Below are 23532 nucleotides of genomic sequence, written 5' to 3'. Positions count from 1 at the left end.
AACTTGGTTTTACTATAAAAGATTCAAACAACAGAATTTTTGTCGAAAATAACAAAATTCACTGTCAGTCGTGGATTTCTTCAAAATTATTTCAAAATGGCAGAACATTGTAGTTGTAAAATTGGAATAAAACGTCAAGGTATGAAAGAAAAATACTCTTTCATAAGTGGATATGAAGGATAGGGATATTCTACCCTCGGGATCACAAAATGTTGCAAAACCCTCGCGTAGAATATCCTTATCTTTCATATCCACATATGAAAGAGTAAGTATTCCTCTGCCTCAGGAAACAGTTCATTAGGCCAAACAAAAAAAATTGTTTAGGGTTAAGTTGGAAAAAAAGAAAGAGGGTCGGTAGGTCGGAAGGATTTTTTATTTCATTTTAATGTCTTTCACTCTAAAATAATGGCCGGAACCGGAGTCTGCTGCATAGTTTCATAGGAATTGATCCAGTAGTTTAAGAGTTGTCCTGAATTTTTTCTAGACAAATAAGTAATTTCCAGTAGAACTCCCTCCCTTCCAGGGACAACAAACCTTATTTTTGGATTTTGATCATGGAAGTTTCTTAATGCTATTTCTCATTAAGTACTGAAAGATCTCCCTTAAAAATTCCATTTGTAAATTCTTCTTATTCCCCAGTTTAGACAAGCAGCCGTTATGGAAGTTCTCCATATTCATATTTGGTAACAGTAACAGATCCATGCAAAAGTCAAAAAGTGGTCCTATGGTCATTTATAGGGACAATAAATGGGTTGATGCTAATAAGCAGACTGATGTGAAAGTTCCCTACAGGCATTCATTATTTCAAAGAAGAGAAAAGATCATTCTTTCAGACATTAATCTATGGTGAGCACAAAGATCCCTCTGACCTTTATTTCTCTAGATGTCGCATTAATATTTACATTTAAAGGCGGATACCCGGAGGCATTGCAAAAAAACTTTTAATATTCCCATACACACTGCCCTCCAAATATTCTGTTACACATGCAGTTTTACAAATACTGTACATAAAGTACAGAAATATGTAAACCCTTTTGTAAAGACAACAGTATATATTATTTATCAACATATTTATCACCTCCAGCTCATTGTTTTTCATGAGTTTTCTTTTGAGATATAGTGCCAGTAATTTCTTATTACCAGAATATTTCAACATATGTAACAGAACTTTTGAAGGCATTGAATATATATATTCACAAGAAAAAATATCAAAGGAACTCTGAATAAATATGTCCCTAAACAACAAAAGATACAAAAACAATTTCACCATCAAGGGGTTTTTAATAGACCGATGTACACTATCACAATTTTGTAATTTAATCTTTCTCGCCTGGCTTGGTGACTTGCTTTGTACCTCGTAGACGACCAGTACGACGAGCGGCAATAAGACCGACCTGAAAAAAACAACAAAATCTTGTATTCATCTCGATTCAAGGTAACAGTTATCTCCCTCTAGTAGGCATACATTTCTTTATGAATGAATGTAATTAACAGAATCTAATACAATACAGAACTTCTGGCAAAATCTAGGATTTGTATTGCATTCTTTTACGTTCATTTAAAAATAATATTGTTATCAATATGTACATTTTATACTTTTGTTGTCAGACTGTTAAATATTTCATCAGTTAAAATTTAATTGATGGAGCTTGTTGATCAGTTTCACAATAATTAAGAATTGATGTAATGTGTACATGATGTAGGTATACAGCAGGTGAAGAGTTTGACATACCTTTCTACCGGCTGGTGTGTCACGTCTGACTGTGGATGCTTTACCAATATGCTGATGGTTACCACCACCATGAGGATGTTCAACTGGCTGTAACACAAAATTTGTATGTTGTTATATACAACTGGCTGCAACACAAAATTATATGTTGTTATACAACTGGCTGTAACACAAAATTGATATGTTGTTATATACAACTGGCTGTAACACAAAATTTATATGTTGTTATATACAACTGGCTGTAACACAAAATTTATATGTTGTTATATACAACTGGCTGTAAGACAAAATTTATATGTTGTTATACAACTGGCTGTAAGACAAAATTTATATGTTGTTATATACAACTGGCTGTAAGACAAAATTTATATGTTGTTATACAACTGGCTGTAACACAAAATTTATATGTTGTTATATACAATTGGCTGTAACACAAAATTTATATGTTGTTATACAACTGGCTGTAACACAAAAATTATATGTTGTTATATACAACTGGCTGTAAGACAAAATTTATATGTTGTTATACAACTGGCTGTAAGACAAAATTTATATGTTGTTATATACAACTGGCTGTAAGACAAAATTTATATGTTGTTATATACAACTGGCTGTAAGACAAAATTTATATGTTGTTATATACAAATGGCTGTAACACAAAAATTATATGTTGTTATACAACTGGCTGTAACACAAAATTGATATGTTGTTATACAACTTAATACTCTGTTAAAAAAATAGTTCTATGAGTATTATACCTACAGATATGTATGTATGTTATAATACAACTTATTTAAAGTGAACAATCGGGCAAGGATGGCTAAAGTCGGTAAAAATGGTGTGAATGTATCCAGTATAATTTCTTATGAAATGGAAAAATAAAATCTCTCGTCAAAATCTGTCTGCGTACGAAGAAATTAATTTAAAGTATGGAAATTCTAAAACGTCCTCCCGACTCACTTTGTCCGTGGTTACATTTCCACGCAGCCTCGCTTTCAATACTTTCAACTTTTCTTTACTTTAATGGTCAGAACTGGGAAACTAAGTAGAACTTGACAGTCGTATTAATATGTGAGAACTTTTGGAAGGCCAATGAACGCATTTAGACTGGTTTTCTTTGACCGACTATTCACTTTAAAACACAAATACTTTCATATGTTATTTGTAACACAAAATAATTTGAAAATTAAATAATCGTACATCAGCTAAAAACAGCTGGCATTATGAAGTTAATAAGCAGATAAAAGAATAAATTCAAATCTTCATTAACTTTCACTTGAAAGGTTGTCATTTATTTCTGATTACTAATGATACAAGATATTAGTACTGATGCAACACAGAGATGCACTGAAGACTACATGGAATGCGTCATATTTGATTGCATCCACCATTTTCTGCAGACCTATCATGAAAACACCCACATGCCTAGTAACAAAATATTCTTTTTTTACTTACGTTCATAGCCACACCACGAACTTTAGGCCAGCAGTTCCTCTTGACCTTGTACTTGAAGTAAGCACGACCAGCCTTCAGCATGGGCTTGTCTATCCTTCCACCTCCAGCAACAATACCTACAGAACGTAATATACCCGGTATATAATTAATAATAATTACACTTAGAAACAGCAACAATACTACAGAACGTGATGTACCCCGTATATAATTAATAATAATTACACTTAGTACTAGCAACAATACCTACAGAACGTGATATACCCGGTTTATAATTAATAATTACACATAGAAACAGCAACAATACCTACAGAACGTGATATGCCCGGTATATAATTAATAATAATTACACTTAGAAACAGCAACAATACTACAGAACGTGATATACCCGGTATATAATTAATAATAATTACACTTAGTACCAGCAACAATACCTACAGAACGTGATATACCCGGTTTATAATCAGTGATAAATCTAGGTGCGCATCCCGAGTCCTAGACTCACAGAATTTTAAAAGGACCCATGAAATTTCTGGGAATGGATATCTATTACACTGTGGGACCCATTGTTTTCACAAAACTATTGAAAAGGACCCACGAAAAATAATTGTAGATTGAACACTGATAATTAATAATAATTACACTTAGAAACAGCAACAATACTACAGAACGTGATATACCCGGTATATAATTAATAATAATTACACTTAGTACCAGCAACAATACCTACAGAACGTGATATACCCAGTATATAATTAATAATAATTACACTTAGTACCAGCATCAATACTACAGAACGTGATATACCCGGTATATAATTAATAATAATTACACTTAGAAACAGAGTGCAGGATTACTATCACAATTCAGAAGAGAAAGTCTCTCTCTAGCCCAACAGTATATTGCAGCTGGTATTTACATGTGTCACACTTATTATCTCTAAAGAGCAAAGCTGTAATTCCTCCCTTTGAAGTATCTTTTCAATTTGCCTTTATTGTTGAATATGCATACATGCCATGTCTATGATTTTTTTTTCGACATTTCAAAGATTCACATTCTTGTGAAAGATGTGGTTGTCAACAATACTCTACAACCAATTCAAAGTTTGTTTGTACAATAACAAAGGAACAAATACAATAGATTTTATGTGATTGCAAATAGGAAATTTTTTTTGAAAGAAATGATATCCTCAATACCATTTTTACTATAATCTTTATAAGCTTTTCATGCACTCTGGGTTGAATATGGACAATTTTAACAAATCACATTATTATAGTACTATCTCTTAATGAATTTTAAAATTTCATATTTCTAGTATTTTAGAAATACACAGGTACTAGACTTTCTTTGGACTTAATATGAGTGTCTGTCAACGAAGCTTTTAAACATTGACAATGCTACCTTTCTGCTGGGTTCAAAGACAACTTACCAACCATAGCTCTGTTGGCTGATGGGATGACTTTCTTTGAGCCAGATGGCAGTTTTACACGGCTTTTCTTGGTGTCAGGGTTGTGAGAGATGACAGTAGCGTAATTTCCTGAGGCACGGGCCAATTTACCACGATCTCCTGCCTTTTCTTCAAGACAACACACAATGGTTCCTTCAGGCATAACTCCAACAGGCAAAATGTTTCCAATTTGAAGGGATGCTGAAATACATTAATGTACATGAGAATTCCAACTCACTTTGCAATTCTTAAATTCAGAATTATTTTAATGGCTTGGATCAATGCTCAGATTCAGAAAAATATTCACATCAACAAACTTCAGGTCAAAGTGAAGAATTTTTTTAATTCATCATTGCATTGCTTGAACTTTGCAACAAATTTTTGAAGCATCATAATTGAAAAGTGGTTTCATTAAATCTAAGTCTGTTTTAAGAGCATGTGTAATATACCAAGGAATTGATAAATTATATTGCTTTAAAATTGCTCTATTATATTTCCAACAATTTTCAGACATGCAGTCTATTCAGGCAGGCAGTCTAACGTAACCGTTTCACTAACATCCCCTACCATCATCACCAATAAGGCAACATCTATTTTCATTTATTGATTTAATATTATTACCCTTCTTTCCACAGTAGACAAACTGTCCAGTGTACATGCCCTCGGCAGCAACAAAAGTCTCGGTCCTTTGTCTGTACTTGTAGGGATCACGGAATGCTACCTTAGCGAGAGGAGCACCTCTGCCTGGGTCATGGATGATGTCCTGAAAAACATACATTGACGTTGTGTAACACATGATGACAGGGAATATCATAATTTAATAACTGATTTAAAAAAGAAACTCCACTCTTAATCATAGTATTTGGTTTGTTTAGTTTTACGTCCTATTAAAAAAGCCAGGGTCATTTAATCATAGTAAGGAGGGCCAGTACTGAACATTCAATGATGAAGTAACAATATTATACAGGAAGGGCACAACCCGGCATATGGGTATTGGGTAACAGTTTTGATTTGAGTAACAGTTAACATTTTTGCTACTTTTTGTTTCCTATACAATATACCATATTGGGTAACAGTTTTGATTTGAGTAACAGTTAACATTTTTGCTACTTTTTGTTTGCTATACAATATACCATATTCAACCCAATAAGTACCCCTCCCCCTTTTTTAGGCTTCAATATCACTTACTTCAAATTACATGCAAATTTGTTTGCATCAAGTGCCTGTGGTGCTTTTAGGTCAAATACAGTACATGTTAATAATAATCCAATAATATTAGATCTCGATATTGAGAAAATTCTGATGTGCAATATCGAGATCTAATGCCCGAACCCTATACGAGTCTTCGCAAGTTCCGCCCTCGAATTAGAGCGGAACTTTGACGCTTAATTACCAAGTGAAAAACTCACCAGAATGTCAAAAAACATGTATAGCGTGAATCAGTAGTTATCCATGAACACATCCTGGTATAAGAATATGTATGACATAACATTAATCCAAGGAATAATCACACATTTAAGAGCTGACCCATAGCATCGCTGTATAATCTAGGTTAATTCCTATTCAAATTTTCGTCACTTCCGGTTTATCAAATTATAGTACGGTGTATCAAATGGAAAGATAATATTAACAGTGGTAACCAAGGTTGTTTATATGCACGGAAACAAGTATTTTTTATTAGTTCTGATTGATTCTGGAAATATTTAAATAAATTAATGCATTTTAGTCGAAATACCACAAAATATTTCATAGATAATGATACTTTTACTTTCCGTCACCATTCCGTAATTTGTAACAACCGAGTAAAAATGGCGACCAGGTAGACTTACAAATAGTGGTGGGGGTATAGAAATGTCTAAATTCGGTATAACAGTGCAATAGTGACGTTTTGAATTTTGGATTTAACATGATTTGGGATAATTCTTTCAGGATATAAAAGGTTAGTGTAAACACAACTTGAAATTTAGAATTTATATCGAGCCCATTTCTGCGCCGTCTGAATCCTGCCTCGATTGTTAGAGGTTAGACACGACGTAATGATCAAAAGTGTCTCGTCGTGCTATACCTCTAACATTGTTGGAGTAATGTTAATAACTGCCTCTAACAGTCACAGAGCTTTTACAGATATCCAATTTCACCCTTACAGCATGGTTATATGCGAGCTTATCTCACCCTGATCACACCCTTGATGTATCCATGACGTTCAGCAAAGTCAACTGGTCTAAGAGCGGCCTTGCCTTTCCTGGTTCTTGTGTGGGCCTTAAAGATGCCCCCAGGACCCTTTCTCTGGGCTCTGATTACACGACCCATAGTGCTCTGCAAAAAAACAGATAGTGCTGAAGAAATAAAAGTTTGTATAAATTAAATGTAGAAAAAGGATACAATGCTGAAGGATTTTTCACACATTCTTCTTCTTGTCAATTCTAACAAACATACAATTTTTTCTTCCTAATCCAAAAGAATACTTCGATGTCCGTAATTTCCTATTTTGTAAATATTCGTTTACCATTTGATACCCTAAACCGATGGGACATTTTATACAAAACTGCCAGGCTAACAAATATATAATAGAAGGCATTGTCGATTGTTAACTATAGTGTATGAGGAAGAGGATACTGTTAGCGATTCACATTCCACATGGACTCGTGTTGGAGTCAGTTTCGGTTTATAAACATAAGGAACAACATCCGAATTATCCCCAAGAAATGTCAATAAAGAAAACAGTTTCGGCAAACAATGGAAACTTTGCGTAGTCCAATCATTTTTACCATGCACGCACATTATGATATCAATCAGAGGTCCATTTATACATAAATGAAGACAAAACACAAGAGATATAGGTTGACGACACATATCCGTAAAAATCATGTCGTAATTTCACAATAGAATTTATTTAGAACATTAATTTTATGATTTTACAATTTTTCAATAACTCAATTTTAAGAAAAATCAATATTTTCTATTAGATAGGGTCTGATGGACAAGAATTATACTGGATTGAAAGTGTAGCCCACATTTGCCACTCACTCAATAATGGCCGATTTCCGGAAGAGGCCGATTGGTTGTTGGTAAACGACAAAGTCGCTTAATTCAGTAGCTTCCCCAATAATTCTGCAAAACATTCAAACTCTTAGACAACCTTTCATTAAACTTCAGTATTAGTGCTGAATATATAAATTTTAGTCATACTAGCTTATAATACTGTCGTTCAAAACACGGTTTTGTTTACGGTAATATAGTCTGTTTCTGAAATTGAATTTATTCTGCAGTTTTATATTTCATATTTTGTCATAAAATTAAGACAATTTTAGTAATATTTTGATCTTTACGTAATAATAAGCATAAGGTATTTTTAACTTTAAATATGTTACTTTGATCAAGATGATGTGATGATTACATTAACAATACATGTACATATTTTAGGAATTATGAAATAGACTTTAATATTTTGTTCCTCTTACATAAAGTTATTCGATATTAAGACAACGAAACGTGCAATTCTCCTTCTTTACATGACAAATATTCATTCTTAGTTATTTCTCTCGAATCAAATACGATAAAATGTGCAAATGGTTGCTTAAATATTAAAAACAATCGATTTTTCGTTCCATCACGTGATCACTGCATGGCTATTTATATCAGCCCTTTTGTGCTTAGGGACTGTGGCCTAAACCATCAAGCAAGCAGCCGTCGAAAAGTGTCATCCGAAAATATAATATGTCAAATGTTCCAACTCAAAATGTGCAGGGTCTAGAACAGCAAGTAAGTGTTAACCTGATGTTATTAGTATGATTTCGATTAGATTTCATACCATTTTTTGGTCTTGTTGATTTGGAAATTTGATTTTTCCGTCGAGCAACGTGCTCGCGTTCGGGATATCAAACAAAATGGCGACCGGCGTATCCAGAATGGACGATTATTGTGCAATAATTACTAATTCAGTGCAGTTTGTAGAGCAGTTTCAGCAGTTCCTATGTTTTGTTTATGATATCGTGTTAGTTTAATCACAAGTGTGATCAAAATTGTGTTCTTTTATCTTTTGCTTGGATGCCCCCCCCCCCCCCCGCACACAGAACACATGGCCCACGATGCACAGCTGATCCATGCCGACTTGGATTTCAGACCAATATGACCACAGACATTCTTTCATAAAATGTATCCTACTGGATAGGCCTAATAATAACAATTATGTTAGACGTAAATCAAGAAAGTGCATATGTGTTTTATTTCGATTTTTATTTTTATTATTACATATAAGGCAACAATTTTGATGTAGAATCTAGGCCTAGAATACACTATTTTCATTTTTCAATCATTATTTGTTTATTTACATAATAAGATAATATATATTAATAATAACAATTTTCGAATCAAACAAAATATCTTTAAAAACATTTGTAATACATAACTTTATAATTTGAATGGAACAAGGATTTATAAGTGAGAAGGATTCGTGTCTGTCTCTTTACACTACTAAACACCACGCGGGACGCTTATGAACCGGGAATAAAAACCGTTTTTCTCAACAAATACTTGTCTTATCGAGTCAAACGAAACACCAATGTAAAGTAAATTAAATTTAACAACGTTTATAACTTGCTTTAAAGACGGAAGATTTAGAAGAAATGTCTTAAACTATCGTTAAAAAAATACGACCGCTCATGAAATGGCAGCACGCTTCAGAAAGTAAGACGGTAACCCTCGCACCCCCATGCTACATCAAAGGCTGCGGCGGCGGATATCAAAGGAAATCAGTCGTCGCTCAACGTCACAGTCAGTGCACAAACACAAAAGCGCCTGCGCTGTCTTGCCCAAAACTCAGTGTGACTTATCCTTCTCATATACGTCCTTGAATGGAAGAACTAGAACTAACAACATTTTGACCATTTTTACTGTTGCTCCCCCACCACCACCTTCCTTTCTCTCTTCAATTTCTGAAACCAAGTGGCTGTGCACTTCATGATCCTGACTTCATTCATTATTAAAAGAATCTGTATGAAAAAAAACTAAGACTATCATAATTTGAAGGTACAATTGTATGTGATCTTGATGTGCTGATGTTTAGTTGGTTTTCGTCTTTAAATTATTTAATTGTTTCCTTTAATTATGCTCAGTTGGTGATTTGCTTTCAAACAAAAGCTAGACTGGATCTCCAAATGAAACCTGGTAGGACTAAGGTTAAAGTGAATAGTCCGGCAAAATATGAAACCAGTCTAAATGTGTTCATTGGTCTTTCAAAACCCCTTATATATCAACAACGATCAAGTTCTGCTTACGTTGTCCAGCTTTGACCATTGAAATTATGGGAAAGCCTTGTGTCATATTTCATAAGAAATTATACTGGATATATCAACACCATTACTGATATTTGCCTTCCTTTGCCTGACTATTCACTTTAAGAAAATTGTCATTTTTTCCTTACAGTTTGCTGGGATAGACATCAACTCTGGTCGCCCCTACAGTGGAAACAGGGGAGATAACTTCAGTCGTAAGTAAAATAGATTTCAATTAACTCTCATTGCTGCATTTATAATTTTTCCTATGATTGGGTGGAAACATGCTTGCCAATATATCTAAGATTTATTTAATTTTTATGAGGGAGTGTGGTGTGAAAACCCCATATTTCTGTTCTTGTCCTCCCAGACATTCCTTTTAACATTTCGAAAAAAATAAGGTTGTTGATGATTATCAAATATCTTTTAATACATGAAATGTTAGGATCCTGATTATTGCATTTTAGACATGGCTTTTGGAGAGGTGTTTCAGTTAAAATATTTGAGTCGGAGAAAAAAGAATTATTATTCCTCGGATATCATTATCTTTTATCAGCATTTTTCTTGTCAATGAAACTGAAAATATATTAATCACCAAATATATACATTTGTGTATTTATCACCATGTTTGTGTCTCTAACTACTGCACTTTAAGGGAAAAATACCAAACTGGAATGGACAAAAATTTGAAACCACACAAACTAAATCCAATTAATTCAGTGTGGTGTTTCTATCGCAAAGAAAGTGTATTCCTGTACATGTGCAAGAAGTGGAGAAGACACCTTCAAAACACCTTTTTGATTTCAATATGTTAAAGAATAGTTTGCTATTTATGAGAGTCAAGAAACAAAGGGTGAATCAATCACCAGACTTTTCTCTCATGGTAGCTGGTGATGGTATGCAATTATTTTTGTGTCTTAGGAATGACGAACAAGGTTTAATTTTACGAGGTGATCATTACTATTTGGCTGTTTTTTAATGCCAGCATGACGACCTCACTCCGATTTCTTTCTGGATCTGAAGATGTTGGGTGCTAGTGTGGAAATTATGAAAATTATTTTACTCATTATATTCAATATACAATTCAAAACACAATTTTCACAACCTTTTTCAGAAGTATGCACAATATTGTTTTGAATTTCCAAATTCATGGTCCACTATAGAGGAATTTGCAACTTGTAGATAGATGAATTGTCTAAATACTGACCCATACTTGATCAGATCATTACATGATTGTACAGTATATATATGCAAGAAGTTCAATGCTATATTTTGATGGGATTGTCATTGAGATCACAGCATTGTGATATTGTCACACCTTTTGTGATTTGTAGATGGTGGACCAAAATATCGACCTAACAACGTAAACCCCAGATTTCAGGAGCAAACATTCTACCATCAAGGTGTTGTATCTTCCCAACACGTAAAGATACTATGTCTGATTTAATTACTGGGTGTTGTACAATTCTGTAGGTCGGGAGTTAGAACTGGAGGGAGGAAGGGATTCAGTTCTGATAATACAGAGTCATTACTTGGTATTAATATTGTGTTAAATTTGCGTGTATATATCTATATATTTTCCGTACTTAATTTTAGGTTTGATAGCAATTTCGATCAACTGTTACTTGTGTTTTTGGCCTTAAAAGATCGGGCCAAAATGTATATATATGTATGTTTCAGGTACATCTTGATGTACTATACCTACTCTGGTATTTACCTCTGTCCCTAATCACTCTTTCAAAATATCATCAAAGCAGTTGTTATTGAAGGTTTCAACTTCAATTTTTACACTTGTTTAGTATCAAAATCAAGTTAAATCACAATAAGGAATTATAGTCGGCCTATATATAAAATCTGAAGCTAGTGAAAAATATTACTTAGTGATATAGTAATTACCACCTCAAAAAAATGCAAATAAAGAAAAATCACTAGACCAACTCAACTTATTTTTCTCAGTCATGTAGCCTGAAACATACATATAATTTCTTTTGGCCTAGAAAAAAAAGATAGGAGTAGGCAGAGAGAAATCTCTGTCAATATACTGTGTCCGATTTCTGTCCTGACCACTGCCTGTCTGTGTCCTATTTACATGTTGGGTCTCCATTTTCAGATTTGTGTGGTATTGCTGTAGTTCCTGGTATGAAGATTGGTTTCCAAAGGAAACTTAGATCAATCCTTTTTATTGTTTTTTTTTAAAAACGCCTTTTGTTGATCTGTTCATGCTATCTTGTACACGTAATTTGTCTATATATTTTAACTTCCATATTTTTTATTGCTATAGAAACAGTCTTTGTATTTGACAGTCAACTGTAAGCAGCAATTTATTTTTTGTCAGCTTTTTGTCTTGGCTGTTTTTCTACCGAATCCAAAATGTTTACAAATTATAAGAATATTGAACCACAGGCAGTTGGAGTCGGACAACCCCAAATGTTGAACCCGACAATAACACAGTCTGAAAACTTGTATGATATTAAAAAAGAAAAAAGAAGAAGAAAAAAAAAAGTGAAAAAATAAAAACATATAGAATAAAAGATAGATAAAACCTAATGTTATCTTAACAGAATGAAGTGTTTTAATTTGCTCAGTCTTCAAAAATTCTTTGCATGAAAACAGGATAAATGGTTGTTTTTCTGGTTAAATGCGTATAGGGAGGGTAAATGTAGGATAAGCATTTTAAATTTGGAGACATAGTAGCTTTATGTGTTTCTATTTCTGTGAGTGTTGTAATGTTATTTTGCTGCTGCTGCATGTTTCAGCAGCTAGTTCAATAATGTATGCATTCATTGCCTCTGTTTAGACTTCATAGAGGCTTCATAGATGTTGTCTGTATATATAATCATTTTCATTATTTTAATTTCTGTTCAGTTAAAAATTAAAAAAAGATTTATTTGTTTTGCAAAGTTTATAGTGGCTAGTTGCATATTATATTATAGTTACTACATGTTAACAGTTTCAAATAAAAAAAAGTCATAGAAGTTATGTTTGATATGAAACTCTGACTGTACTACTACTAAATTATGGAAATCAATTGCGTCAAAAACAACTTATACTTGCTGACGATCAGTGTCTTATATTCCAAAGATTCAACTTAATATAATTAACATTGTTTTACGATTTGATTTTCCTATTAATTATTTTCTGATTTCATGTTCATATTCATTGTGGCATCAACTATTTGAAAACTATTATGGAATTATAAGTAGTATATGTTGATAAAATTACTCTAACATACAGTCAAATTAAACTGAGAATTTTCACTTAACATACAAATAACACCACATACACCAATATATAATCACTTTTTCAAAAATTGTAGCAACAGTATGTTTGTGACTTATGACTCAAGTGTTGTTAGTCAGGGAAGTCAATGTTGATAACATGAGAAGCTGTAGACTTAATATAAAGGGAGGTAATTAACGAAGGGCTTGGCTAATATCAAAAGAGAAATCGTCAAGAAGCAATGTTATTTGTTCAGATGTGTTCAACCATGACCAGTGTTTAGTTTGCTTGGGTTGAAATCGCTGAAAACAGAAGTTAATATATTTATTAATTGGCTATCACTTGAAATTACCAAAGCCTCAAAGAAGATACTGCATGTGATTTTTAAAGGAAATAGGCAGCATTACTTTTCACCTTTTGTAAAGATTAAAAAAACTAGACATGGGAAAATGTTATTTTGGAAATAATTTTATAATATCAATGAATAATTATATATTCAATAGTCTTCTTTCATATTTTATTTCTACTTGAAAACAACTTGTCTTTCATGACATAACCGTTACAAGCATGAAACAGAAAGAAACTTTGCATCCATGTAATGTAGAACATCAAAACTTATCAAGGTTTAAATAAGATTTCAGTGTCTAACCTGAGGTGGCCAAATATTATACTGAATCTTAATTCTTAATTTAACTCTTAATTCAAGATTTTGAAGAGTTAAATTTCATAATTAAATAATTTGAAAAGTTAACCTGAATTGAGAACAAGTGTCTTGTTAAAAACAATTTTGCACATGGGGTTGTGATTGAGATGTGTATGGGAGCTGTGAGAATTGTTGAGTGGATGAATGAGTTCTCAAAGAGTTGATAAATAAAGATAAAATTATAAACTGTTAAGTAATTTACCATAAATTGACTTATCAATAGCTTACTGTATAGTGTACATGTTGGCATTTCTTTCTTTCTGAAAAAAAAATCTGGTGTGAATGGCAAAACTATTAAACCGAGGAAAGGACGATTATTATTACTGGTCTTTGATCACTTCCAATATAAAAAGGTGTATGTTAGGGGCTTGATATGGCAACAGTAGTTAGATAGGGCTATATCCATAACAAACTTGTATGAGCATTAGCTATAACTTGGGTTTTGTCCATGATAAACTTGTGTGGGTGCTAGCTATAAGTAAACTTGGCTATGATCCCTGATAAGTTCTGTGGGTGCTATGAAGCTATAATAACCTGGGTTATTTCCATGTGACAGGACCACCTCCCAATGTGCCACCACCAACTGGTAGTCGTTATGTTCCCCCTCACCAGCGAGACGGTGCTCCAGTACCCCCACCTGGCAGCTTTCCACCCACCGACGGTGGCGGTCGAGGTAGGTAGGCAATAATGGTCAATGTGCATACAGACCCAGATAGCTCTTCATCTACGTAGGCAAATAATGGTCAATGTGCACATAGACCCAGATAGCTATTCATCTTCGTAGGCAATAATGGTCAATGTGCATACAGACCCAGATAGCTCTTCATCTTCGTAGGCAATAATGGTCAATGTGCATACAGACCCAGATAGCTCTTCATCTTCGTAGGCAATAATGGTCAATGTGCATACAGACCCAGATAGCTCTTCATCTACGTAGGCAAATAATGGTAAACATGCATACTGACCCAGATAGCTCTTCATCTACGTAGGCAAATAATGGTAAACATGCATACTGACCCAGATAGCTCTTCATCTACGTCGGCAAATAATGGTCTAAGTGCATACAGACCCAGATAGCTCTTCATCTATGTAGACAAATAATGGTCTATGTGCATACAGACCCAGATAGCTCTTCATCTACGTAGACAAATAATGGTCTATGTGCCCAGATAGTTGATACGTTAGCAATTAAAATTCTGATAGTTCACCAGTTGTATAGCCATTATTAATATAAATCCAGATAGTTCATCTATATATGTAAGCAAAACTAGTCAATATGCATACAAACCCTAAAAGCTCAGCACCAATCAATCAAGTTAGTTTTAAAAACCTTGATAGATCACCAGTATTATAGTCAAGTTTGATGTTAGGGAACACAAAGTTTATCATTGCCAGTAATGCAATGATATGCAATTACAATTCATGTAAAAATATGGTTGGCTAAAATCTTGATAGTTCAATGTATCTAAATTAAATATAAACACAAACAGCCAGTTAATGATACCATACCCAGATGTGAAACATATATGCATGCATTACATATCCTGTCAACAGTTGATGAATCATGCACATGTGATCACTCAAAGATTTCCTGATAAACGTTCATAAGCGTTTAAAACCAAAAGTTAATATTCACAGTGACTGGATACTGTTCACTTTTGTAAGCCACACTATTTTTGTGAAATGTAAATTTGTGTAAAATTTAGCAAGAGAGCTCGATTACAAAATCAAATGTTGTGCAAAACATTTTGTAAAATATATATATGTGAATGCATTACGCCAGAAAGAACCCCATTACAAATTGACTATACATGCATTATTTCAAGGCGTTATATGTATATCGGTTGGGTAAATGTCACTGTCAAAATTTGAGATGAATATTCTCCTTTTTGATAAAATTATTACATCATAGCAGCTTGTACCACAACTTCCTTGTAAATACTACTGGTACAGGGAAACTGAATTGGCATATCAGACAAATACGATAAGCTTTCAGGAAGTGCCATTTATTGAATCCATAGCCACAGTTAATGGACATAAAAAAAATGTGTGAATGAAAGAATGAAAGACTGGATTTGAATATAAACTGGTTTTAAACTAATTTGACCCACAAATGCATTTTCCGACATAATCACAAGAAATTTTGATTGATCTTGCAATATTAAATGACACAACTCATCACACACAATTTGCAAGATCATCAGTTGATAAAGATTAAATCAGGCAGGACAGCTTTTCATATTAATTTTCAATATTTGCTTTGTTCTTGAGAAACTGTATGCTGCATTTTAGTTGCAACTTTTCATTTGAATTTCTATTGCTTTAAATTATTGCATGACACATTTCAACATTTTCAAAATAAAGAAATTATAACATTATTAAATGTAAATAATACTCAACATGAAGAAAATTATAGCATTATTAAATGTATTTCTATAAATATTTATTTACTGTATAATCAAATAAAAATTGAATAATTGTGTACAAAAAGATCATTTGATTGTTGAATTTAGTTAAATATTATTCCTCAGTGTTTCATCATTTTTGATAGCATTGCTGATTTTATATCTGATGGGCAGATATAGAAAGATGTCTTTTTTATTCAAAGACTAATTGTATTCAATAATACTCGTGAGAATCAGTTTGATAGAAGATAGGTTATCAAATTGACTTTGTATAATTTCCTTACCTTAGATTTTGAATGTTATAGTCAAGAACATGTGTATAATGATAAAAATCTTAGCTATGTTTAATGTCTTTGATTGAATGTAGGTGGATATGGCGGCTACCAGAACCAGGGCCGCGGTGGATACAACATGAATGGAATGCCACCCCAGTCCTTCAACCAGCCCAGTAAGTGTTAAGTGCTTTAATTGTAGTGAGGCGGTGCAGTTTTTTAAAAGTTAAAAAAAAAGTCTAATTAGTAATGCCAATACATCATAGTTCACTATGAAATGGGAGGGCTATATAGTGTTACATACTAGGATGTAATATCTGTTCTCCCACTCTCTGATATTGATGCCATGGCATTGTTGTCTAATAAAATAAAAATAAAATTTAGAGCCAGAATCCAGGAATGATGTATCAAAATGTATAACAAAAAGCATATACTTTGTAACAATTTGTCAAAGAGGTTTCTTTATATAATGCAGAAGAACAATTATTTTAAACCTATGTTAAGATTATATTGGTTTACACTACAGACATGGGCGATGGTCGTGGTGGATACAACAACTACAACCGTGGAGGTTACCAAGGCAACTATGGTCAAGGTGGCGGTAGCTTTAACTCCTTCAACAGACGTGGAGGAGGACAAGGGGGTTACCAGGCCAACGGTGGTGGCAGGTGGGACCACATTTCAGGGAAATCCTGTTATAATGGCCATTTAGGGCCTTTCTAGGGACCTATATCGGGTCACATGGCATAGGAAAATATTTCTGATTAAATTGCTAACAAGTGCATTTTACATGGACCTCTTTTCTTCTGAAATCAAGGGAAAAGTGGGCCATTTAATCATCAAAATGTTTTGCTGTATCGCAGCTATATACACAAACATGTTTGGCATCACAAAAAATTGTATTTTGTTGAATGTCAAGTTTTGAATATTTTATTTTTCATTGACTTAAAATGTAAGACTTTCAAATTTTATAACACTACATGTATTATCCCCATTCAAGTGAACCAGTTTCATTAGCAGTGGAGGGCAGATTAGTATCAAACTGTTATATTGTCAGTAAAAGTCATGAAGCATCGAAATTTAAATTACATACTGTAAATAATACTTTAAATGAAATTCTGCGAATTATAGATACAACCGTGGAGGAGGTAGCAGTGACAGGGGCATGAGACAGGGAAGTATGCCCCCACACCAGAACCACCCACCACCAGGCAACTCCCGCTGGGACAATCTGGACGATGACCGTGGATCTAGAGAGCAGAGGGCTGGTAGTGCCCCGTCCCAGAACTGGAATAACCAGGGCAACCGCTGGGATAACAGGACAGAATGCAGTGTAGTGACGAACAGTCGCTGGGCCCCAGAACCAACCAAAGAGAACTGGAACGTGGCCCTTCAAAGGAACGACCGTCTCGAACTGTACGTTCTTAAAATGGCTGCATGTGATCTGATCATTGAAAAATGCTCTTTCACCATTTTTCAATAATCAAAACTTTTATATATCTTTTGTTTAATGTATTTATATCAGATTGATAACTTGCGACAGATGAAAAAAAAAATGAATGCTATGAATGTTTATAAATTGAAAAAATCCTTTGATGATATTCACATAACTAAGATTTCCACAGAACTGTTTAAGTGAATGTTGCTCTGCGATCCCCAGAGATGTAGTCTGTGACAGGCTTTGGGTTAAAACAGTGCTATATAAAATGTAGTGATTGCATCGTTGGAGGCTGAGCTGTGGTGCTCAGCTATCTTGGTTTTGTAGCTACAATAATTTTATAACAAAACTTCATATTTATATGACAAATGATCATGGCTAGTTTGACTATGATATCCTCCTTTAAGCTGCAAAATCTGTATAAGATGCTCAGGCTATTTATTTCCTTTGTTCCACATCGACCATGTCACTCACCTGTACTAAAAGGTGTTTTTTGTGCAATCAGCTTTTGTGGTAATAAACTGGATGAAAACCTTTATCTAAAATCACAGTATATAAGAGGGAGTAACTAAAGTAAATACACAACTATCCTCCCCCTCTTTGTATATTGTTACACCCTCTGCCTAAAATGACAAGCACTAAAATGGAAATGATCTGCTAGATTATTGTATTGAATATGTGAGAAATAGTTTTGATTGTTGAATTACAGAGAACTGTTTGGAGGCGGTAACACTGGTATCAACTTTGACAAGTATGAGGATATCCCAGTAGAAGCTACAGGAGAAAACTGCCCGAAGAACATTGAATCTGTGAGTGTTACCAAATTCTCTATATAGCTATCGTTTCTAAATGTACCGTATCAACCTACTTAAAGAATTTAACAAATTAGTGTATGTAGGGGATTTTTGGGGGAAAAAAGAGAGAAAGAATAATGAAAATTGTTACCTGAAAGTGATCGAGATCGGGTTATCTCAGTCGAGGGCTAAGATTTTGTAACATAATCCCAACCGAGGCGATAGCCGAGGTGGGGATGTTACAAAATCTTAGCCCGAGACTGAGATAACCCGATCTTGATCACTTAAAGGTAATAGATTTTTTTTCTCGCGCCTCTAAGATATAACAAAACCCATCTATATACGCGTTCAGAGTGTAAAACTATCCCGTCTTGTGCCTCCTGGTTCAAAGCCGATTAACCATTTCATCTGCGCTTCGATTTCAGTCATTCCGCATAAAACTATAGTTCGGTTATATAAAAGAGAAAACGATGATCAATTGGTACATACTGTTTTCATGATTAAAAACAACAACCAAACAATGCATGGTAAATGACTGAATGCATATATTTCTAATAATATTGATTATCTGATGCTTGTGACGTCACCGGTTTGAGGTCACATGCGCGGACTGTTACATGAATGGCGTAAAATTCCGCCAAAATTCTCGTAAAGGTACCAGACAGATCGGACGAGATAGAAAAATCTAGCACCGGGTATCAAGTGAGATTTCCCTGTCCGAGGTGCGAGAAAAGGTTAGCCATATCGTAACTCTCCATACTCATGTCACGTTGATTGTTTATAATCTGTTAATGTTATAAACATGCATATGCCTTCTTTCCTTTAAGATGCATTCAAATGTAAAAGACGCACAAATTTATTCACTAGCATAACGTGAATCTGGTGTGGTGTTGTATCAAATGCTTATAAGTGGCACACATGTACAATTGTAAAACATTGTTTAATCCATGGGATGGGGGATGTTTTTTTAACTTGACTCTTTCTCCATTCTTCTTCATTTTTAATATATTCAGGTGTATTGGGTCAGTTAAAGAATATATTGTTTCTTAACACATGTGACCAATATTTCAGTTTGAGGAAACCGAGCTTGGCGAGATCATCCGTAACAACATTGTCCTGAGCAAGTATGCCAAGCCTACCCCAGTACAGAAGTACTCAATTCCTATTGTACTGGCCAAACGTGACTTGATGGCTTGTGCCCAGACTGGTGAGTTAACAAATATTCCTGTGTATATATCATTTGGCCAAAGAGAAAGGTTTTCATCAAAGTATATTTAATATATTTTGTATTTTCATAAATGAAGGCACTTGACTTTCAGAATTCTTTTCCTATTTTTTAACTCAGTGTTTGATGTATAGATTGAAAATACAAAAGACATATCTTGTTTGATGTATAGATTGAAAATACAAAAACATATCTTCTGTAACAAACACTTTAAAAGATCAAAATATGTCTATATTTTAGACTACTTCTGTAAATAAAGTAGTCAATTATTAAAGGAAAGTTACATTGTTCAAGGAAAGTAATACATTGTTTAAGGAAAGTTACATTGTTCAAGGAAAGTAATACATTGTTCAGGGAAAGTAACATATTTTTAAAGGCCCACTACCTTTCGGAAAAACAAAATATAAAAAACAACAATAATGTCAGAAAATGTGTATTGATGGCCTAAGACGAGGTTACAGTATCAAATAAATGCAAGATTCCCTCCATAATCTATGCTAACAGTGAAGGTTCATTTCACTGTTATGCCGTCTGGAGCAGTGATAAAACAAATTACACACAATGATTAGGAAAACAACAGCAAACATAAGACAACATGCGTTATGAAAATAAACATTTAATCAATTTTAATTGGATTGTTCAGAAGGTAATTTTGAGCATAGTATTAATTTAAAAGTGTTGTTGTGTAACTAGACTATTGTATTGTTGTTGCCCAGGATCGGGAAAGACTGCTGCTTTCTTGGTGCCAGTGTTGAATCGTGTGTATGACAATGGACCTGGTGATGCACCAGTACAGAACAATCAGGTAAGGCCAAACAAAATTAATTACTTGGTTCTCAGGCCACTTTTTTTCAAATTATATGAGGGAGGGAGGGCTTTTTTTTTTCTTTTTTATTGTAGAAAAAAAAGACGAGGGATTTTTTTTTTTTTTTTTTTAATTTCCCAACACAATAGGAGGTAAAATTCACGAAAGTTTCAATTCAAAAGGATTTTGTAACAGCAAATTATCAATACCTTGTTAAATACAACACGTTTGTTGTTGACAACGGTGGTATCCTCGGGGTAGGGCTCCGGTAATGACAGTTTCCGAGCAGCCGCGAAAAGCACATCAAAAGCATTTCGTTTACGGTTCCCACTATCACCCGTTTCGTCATGATCACGGTATTCAGGTTTTGTTAGGGTGCATGCACCATCAATTATGTCATATCGGATGTAACGGCGGAATGCTGTGACAGTCTCCCCAACCTTCATCATTACTTGATCGAATCCAGACACTTTGCTCTGACCGATTGACGCCGTCATTTTGTTCAGCATCAGTTTCTCGGGAAAAGTCCAATCTTAGGGTCCTAATGTGCCCTCCTTCAATGATTGGAAGAGTTCGGTCAAAGTACAAGCATCGGAGAATCCATTGATAATGTTCCATGGCAGTACGACCGTGGAACTGTGCTGAATGTGGACAGATACCAGCGACATTACGTTTTGCATATCACTTTGGCGCTTGGAACATTCATTCACTAGTATTGCAGACAAACGTTTAAGAGATGTGCCGTCTAAAACTGCCGGAGACGGACACTTTTTTACGAGAGCAACCTCGTGCGTTTGCCAATCAAAATCACGTTGGCGCTTGGAATACTCGTAGTGTGAATGCAGACAAGCGTTTTTAAGATGTGATGTCTAAAATCGTATAAAAACACGGATGCGGACATTTTTTCCGGAATTTTGGTCCACGCATACAATCTTTTTTTTTTTTTACTTTTACAATAAAATCGGCAATGCGGGGCTTAAAAATGATATGCGCGCGGGCCTGAGAACCAACTAATTAATTTTTTTTGGCCTAAGTTGTTTCTTGTACTGGACTTGTTAGTGTGCAATTTACCTTTGGCATTTTTCAAGATCTAAGTAAATTTGCAAAAGTTTACCTTAAGCTTCAAATCGATATCTACATTATCTATATTGATAGAAGTTTGCATTCAATTTGTAAATTTGTTAATATTAATCTTTGTAAATTTGTTTTCAAATGGAAATCACGAGATGTAGTAATTGGTTAACATAAGGTCATATAGATCAAATATCGGTATTGGATGATCGATATCATTGTGATTGTCTGTAAAATGTCATTGGCATTGTCTGAATATCTGAAACTGATCTGTTATATAATTTGAAATATTAGCAGGGACGATACTCCAGAAGGAAGCAGTATCCTGTTGCTTTGATTCTGGCCCCTACACGTGAATTGGCCTCGCAGATTTACGACGAAGCTCGCAAGGTAAATAGAGTTCTAGAGTGTTATATGTGAGGACTTGATTATAATGTTGTGATTTCACAGGGAAAATCATAATGTGAGGACTTGATTACAATGTTGTGATTTCACAGGGAAAATCATAATGTGAGGACTTGATTACAATGTTGTGATTTCACAGGGAAAATCATAATGTGAGGACTTGATTATAATGTTGTGATTTCACAGGGAAAATCATAATTTCACAGGGAAAATCATAATGTTAGGACTTGATTATAATGTTGTGATTTCACAGGGAAAATCATAAGAGATAGACAAACCTTATTGAAATGTTACAGCTAACACTTGAATTCAAGGATACAATAGAAATGGAAAAAAGAATCTTGTGATGGTGTTGTGCTAATAAAAATAATGGCTGTCTGGAAAGAAATAAACTGTTTTAAATACATAATTGCTCTCCGATCCCCAGAGATGTAGTCTGTGACAGGCTTTGGGTTAAAACAGTGCTATAGAAAATGTAGTGATTGCATCGTTGGAGGTTGAGCTGTGGTGCTCAGCTATCTTGGTTTTGTAGCTACAACAAATGTGCAAGAAATATAGAGATACACTTGATTAATGTTCTGCTGTCTGTACATTTTTTTAACAAAATCTATGATTTGTATATAGTTTTCCTACAGGTCACGTGTACGTCCTTGTGTAGTGTATGGCGGTGCCGATATTGGAGCACAGATCCGTGACCTAGATCGTGGCTGTCACCTGTTAGTGGCTACCCCAGGACGTCTTGTAGACATGATTGAACGAGGCAAGATTGGCCTTGACTACTGCAAGTAAGTTCACATTACATGATCTCATATAATCCTAATATTAAAAGCTGTATTTAAGGCCATCAAGCATCTTCAGGGTGCAATTCTCTCTCTAGAGGATTCCACCTGATTGAACAACATTTATGAGAAACAAATTATTTCAGATCCTAAAATGACCTTTATTAAGGGGATGGTTTCTTCTTGTTAGTCCAGATTACCTCCCTTTGCTGATAGGATCATTTATAACCTTGTATCTTCAAAAGTTGGAAATAGCAAATATGGTATCTTTTAATTAAATTATATATCTAAAATATTTCAGATATTCTGTAATCTGTCATTTTTAAGCTTCAGTCAGTAAACTATGAAATGCTTAAAAAACTTTTCACAGAACTGTTTTCAGTAAATGTTGCTCTGCGATCCCCAGAGATGTAGTCTGTGACAGACTTTGGGTTAAAACAGTGCTATATAAAATGTAGTGATTGCATCGTTGGAGGCTGAGCTGTGGTGCTCAGCTATCTTGGTTTTGTAGCTAC

The 23532-nt window shown here is 34.2% G+C and overlaps 2 protein-coding genes and 1 non-coding gene across 13 annotated transcripts in view; 1 reads left to right on the top strand and 2 right to left on the bottom strand.

Moving 5' to 3' along the window:
• Positions 1-1261: 1261 nt before the first annotated feature.
• Positions 1262-7755, bottom strand: LOC138308226 (large ribosomal subunit protein uL2-like). Its single transcript, XM_069249206.1, has 7 exons — positions 7656-7755; positions 6801-6944; positions 5250-5391; positions 4611-4829; positions 3185-3300; positions 1733-1819; positions 1262-1394 (listed from the first exon to the last, which is right to left on the bottom strand). The coding sequence occupies exons 2-7, from the start codon at positions 6936-6938 to the stop codon at positions 1317-1319; spliced, it is 780 nt and encodes a 259-aa protein (XP_069105307.1). The 5' UTR covers positions 6939-6944; positions 7656-7755; the 3' UTR covers positions 1262-1316.
• LOC138308369 (small nucleolar RNA SNORD37) lies at positions 4918-4985 on the bottom strand. The gene has a single exon (XR_011206126.1). It is a non-coding gene; the product is annotated as a small nucleolar RNA SNORD37 (small nucleolar RNA).
• Positions 7756-8242: 487 nt separating the features above from the next.
• LOC138308224 (ATP-dependent RNA helicase DDX3X-like) overlaps positions 8243-23532 on the top strand; it is a 28112-nt gene continuing 12822 nt past the window's right edge. For 2 of the 11 annotated variants that reach the window (XM_069249195.1, XM_069249194.1), the window contains exons 1-13: positions 8243-8390; positions 10053-10116; positions 11236-11304; positions 12012-12038; positions 14380-14496; positions 16596-16676; positions 17027-17168; positions 17632-17916; positions 18648-18747; positions 19804-19939; positions 20674-20762; positions 22128-22223; positions 22863-23023. In XM_069249195.1, the coding sequence (XP_069105296.1) occupies positions 8346-8390; positions 10053-10116; positions 11236-11304; positions 12012-12038; positions 14380-14496; positions 16596-16676; positions 17027-17168; positions 17632-17916; positions 18648-18747; positions 19804-19939; positions 20674-20762; positions 22128-22223; positions 22863-23023 (1412 nt within the window). In that variant the 5' untranslated portion in view covers positions 8243-8345. The remainder of the gene's footprint in view (positions 8391-10052; positions 10117-11235; positions 11305-12011; positions 12039-14379; positions 14497-16595; positions 16677-17026; positions 17169-17631; positions 17917-18647; positions 18748-19803; positions 19940-20673; positions 20763-22127; positions 22224-22862; positions 23024-23532) is intronic. The other 9 variants (XM_069249205.1, XM_069249197.1, XM_069249200.1 and 6 more) reach the window with 7 other exon arrangements.

This window comes from Argopecten irradians, chromosome 14, assembly GCF_041381155.1.
Source record: "Argopecten irradians isolate NY chromosome 14, Ai_NY, whole genome shotgun sequence".
NCBI lineage: Eukaryota > Metazoa > Mollusca > Bivalvia > Pectinida > Pectinidae > Argopecten > Argopecten irradians.
This window is presented reverse-complemented; position numbering and strand designations above follow the sequence as displayed.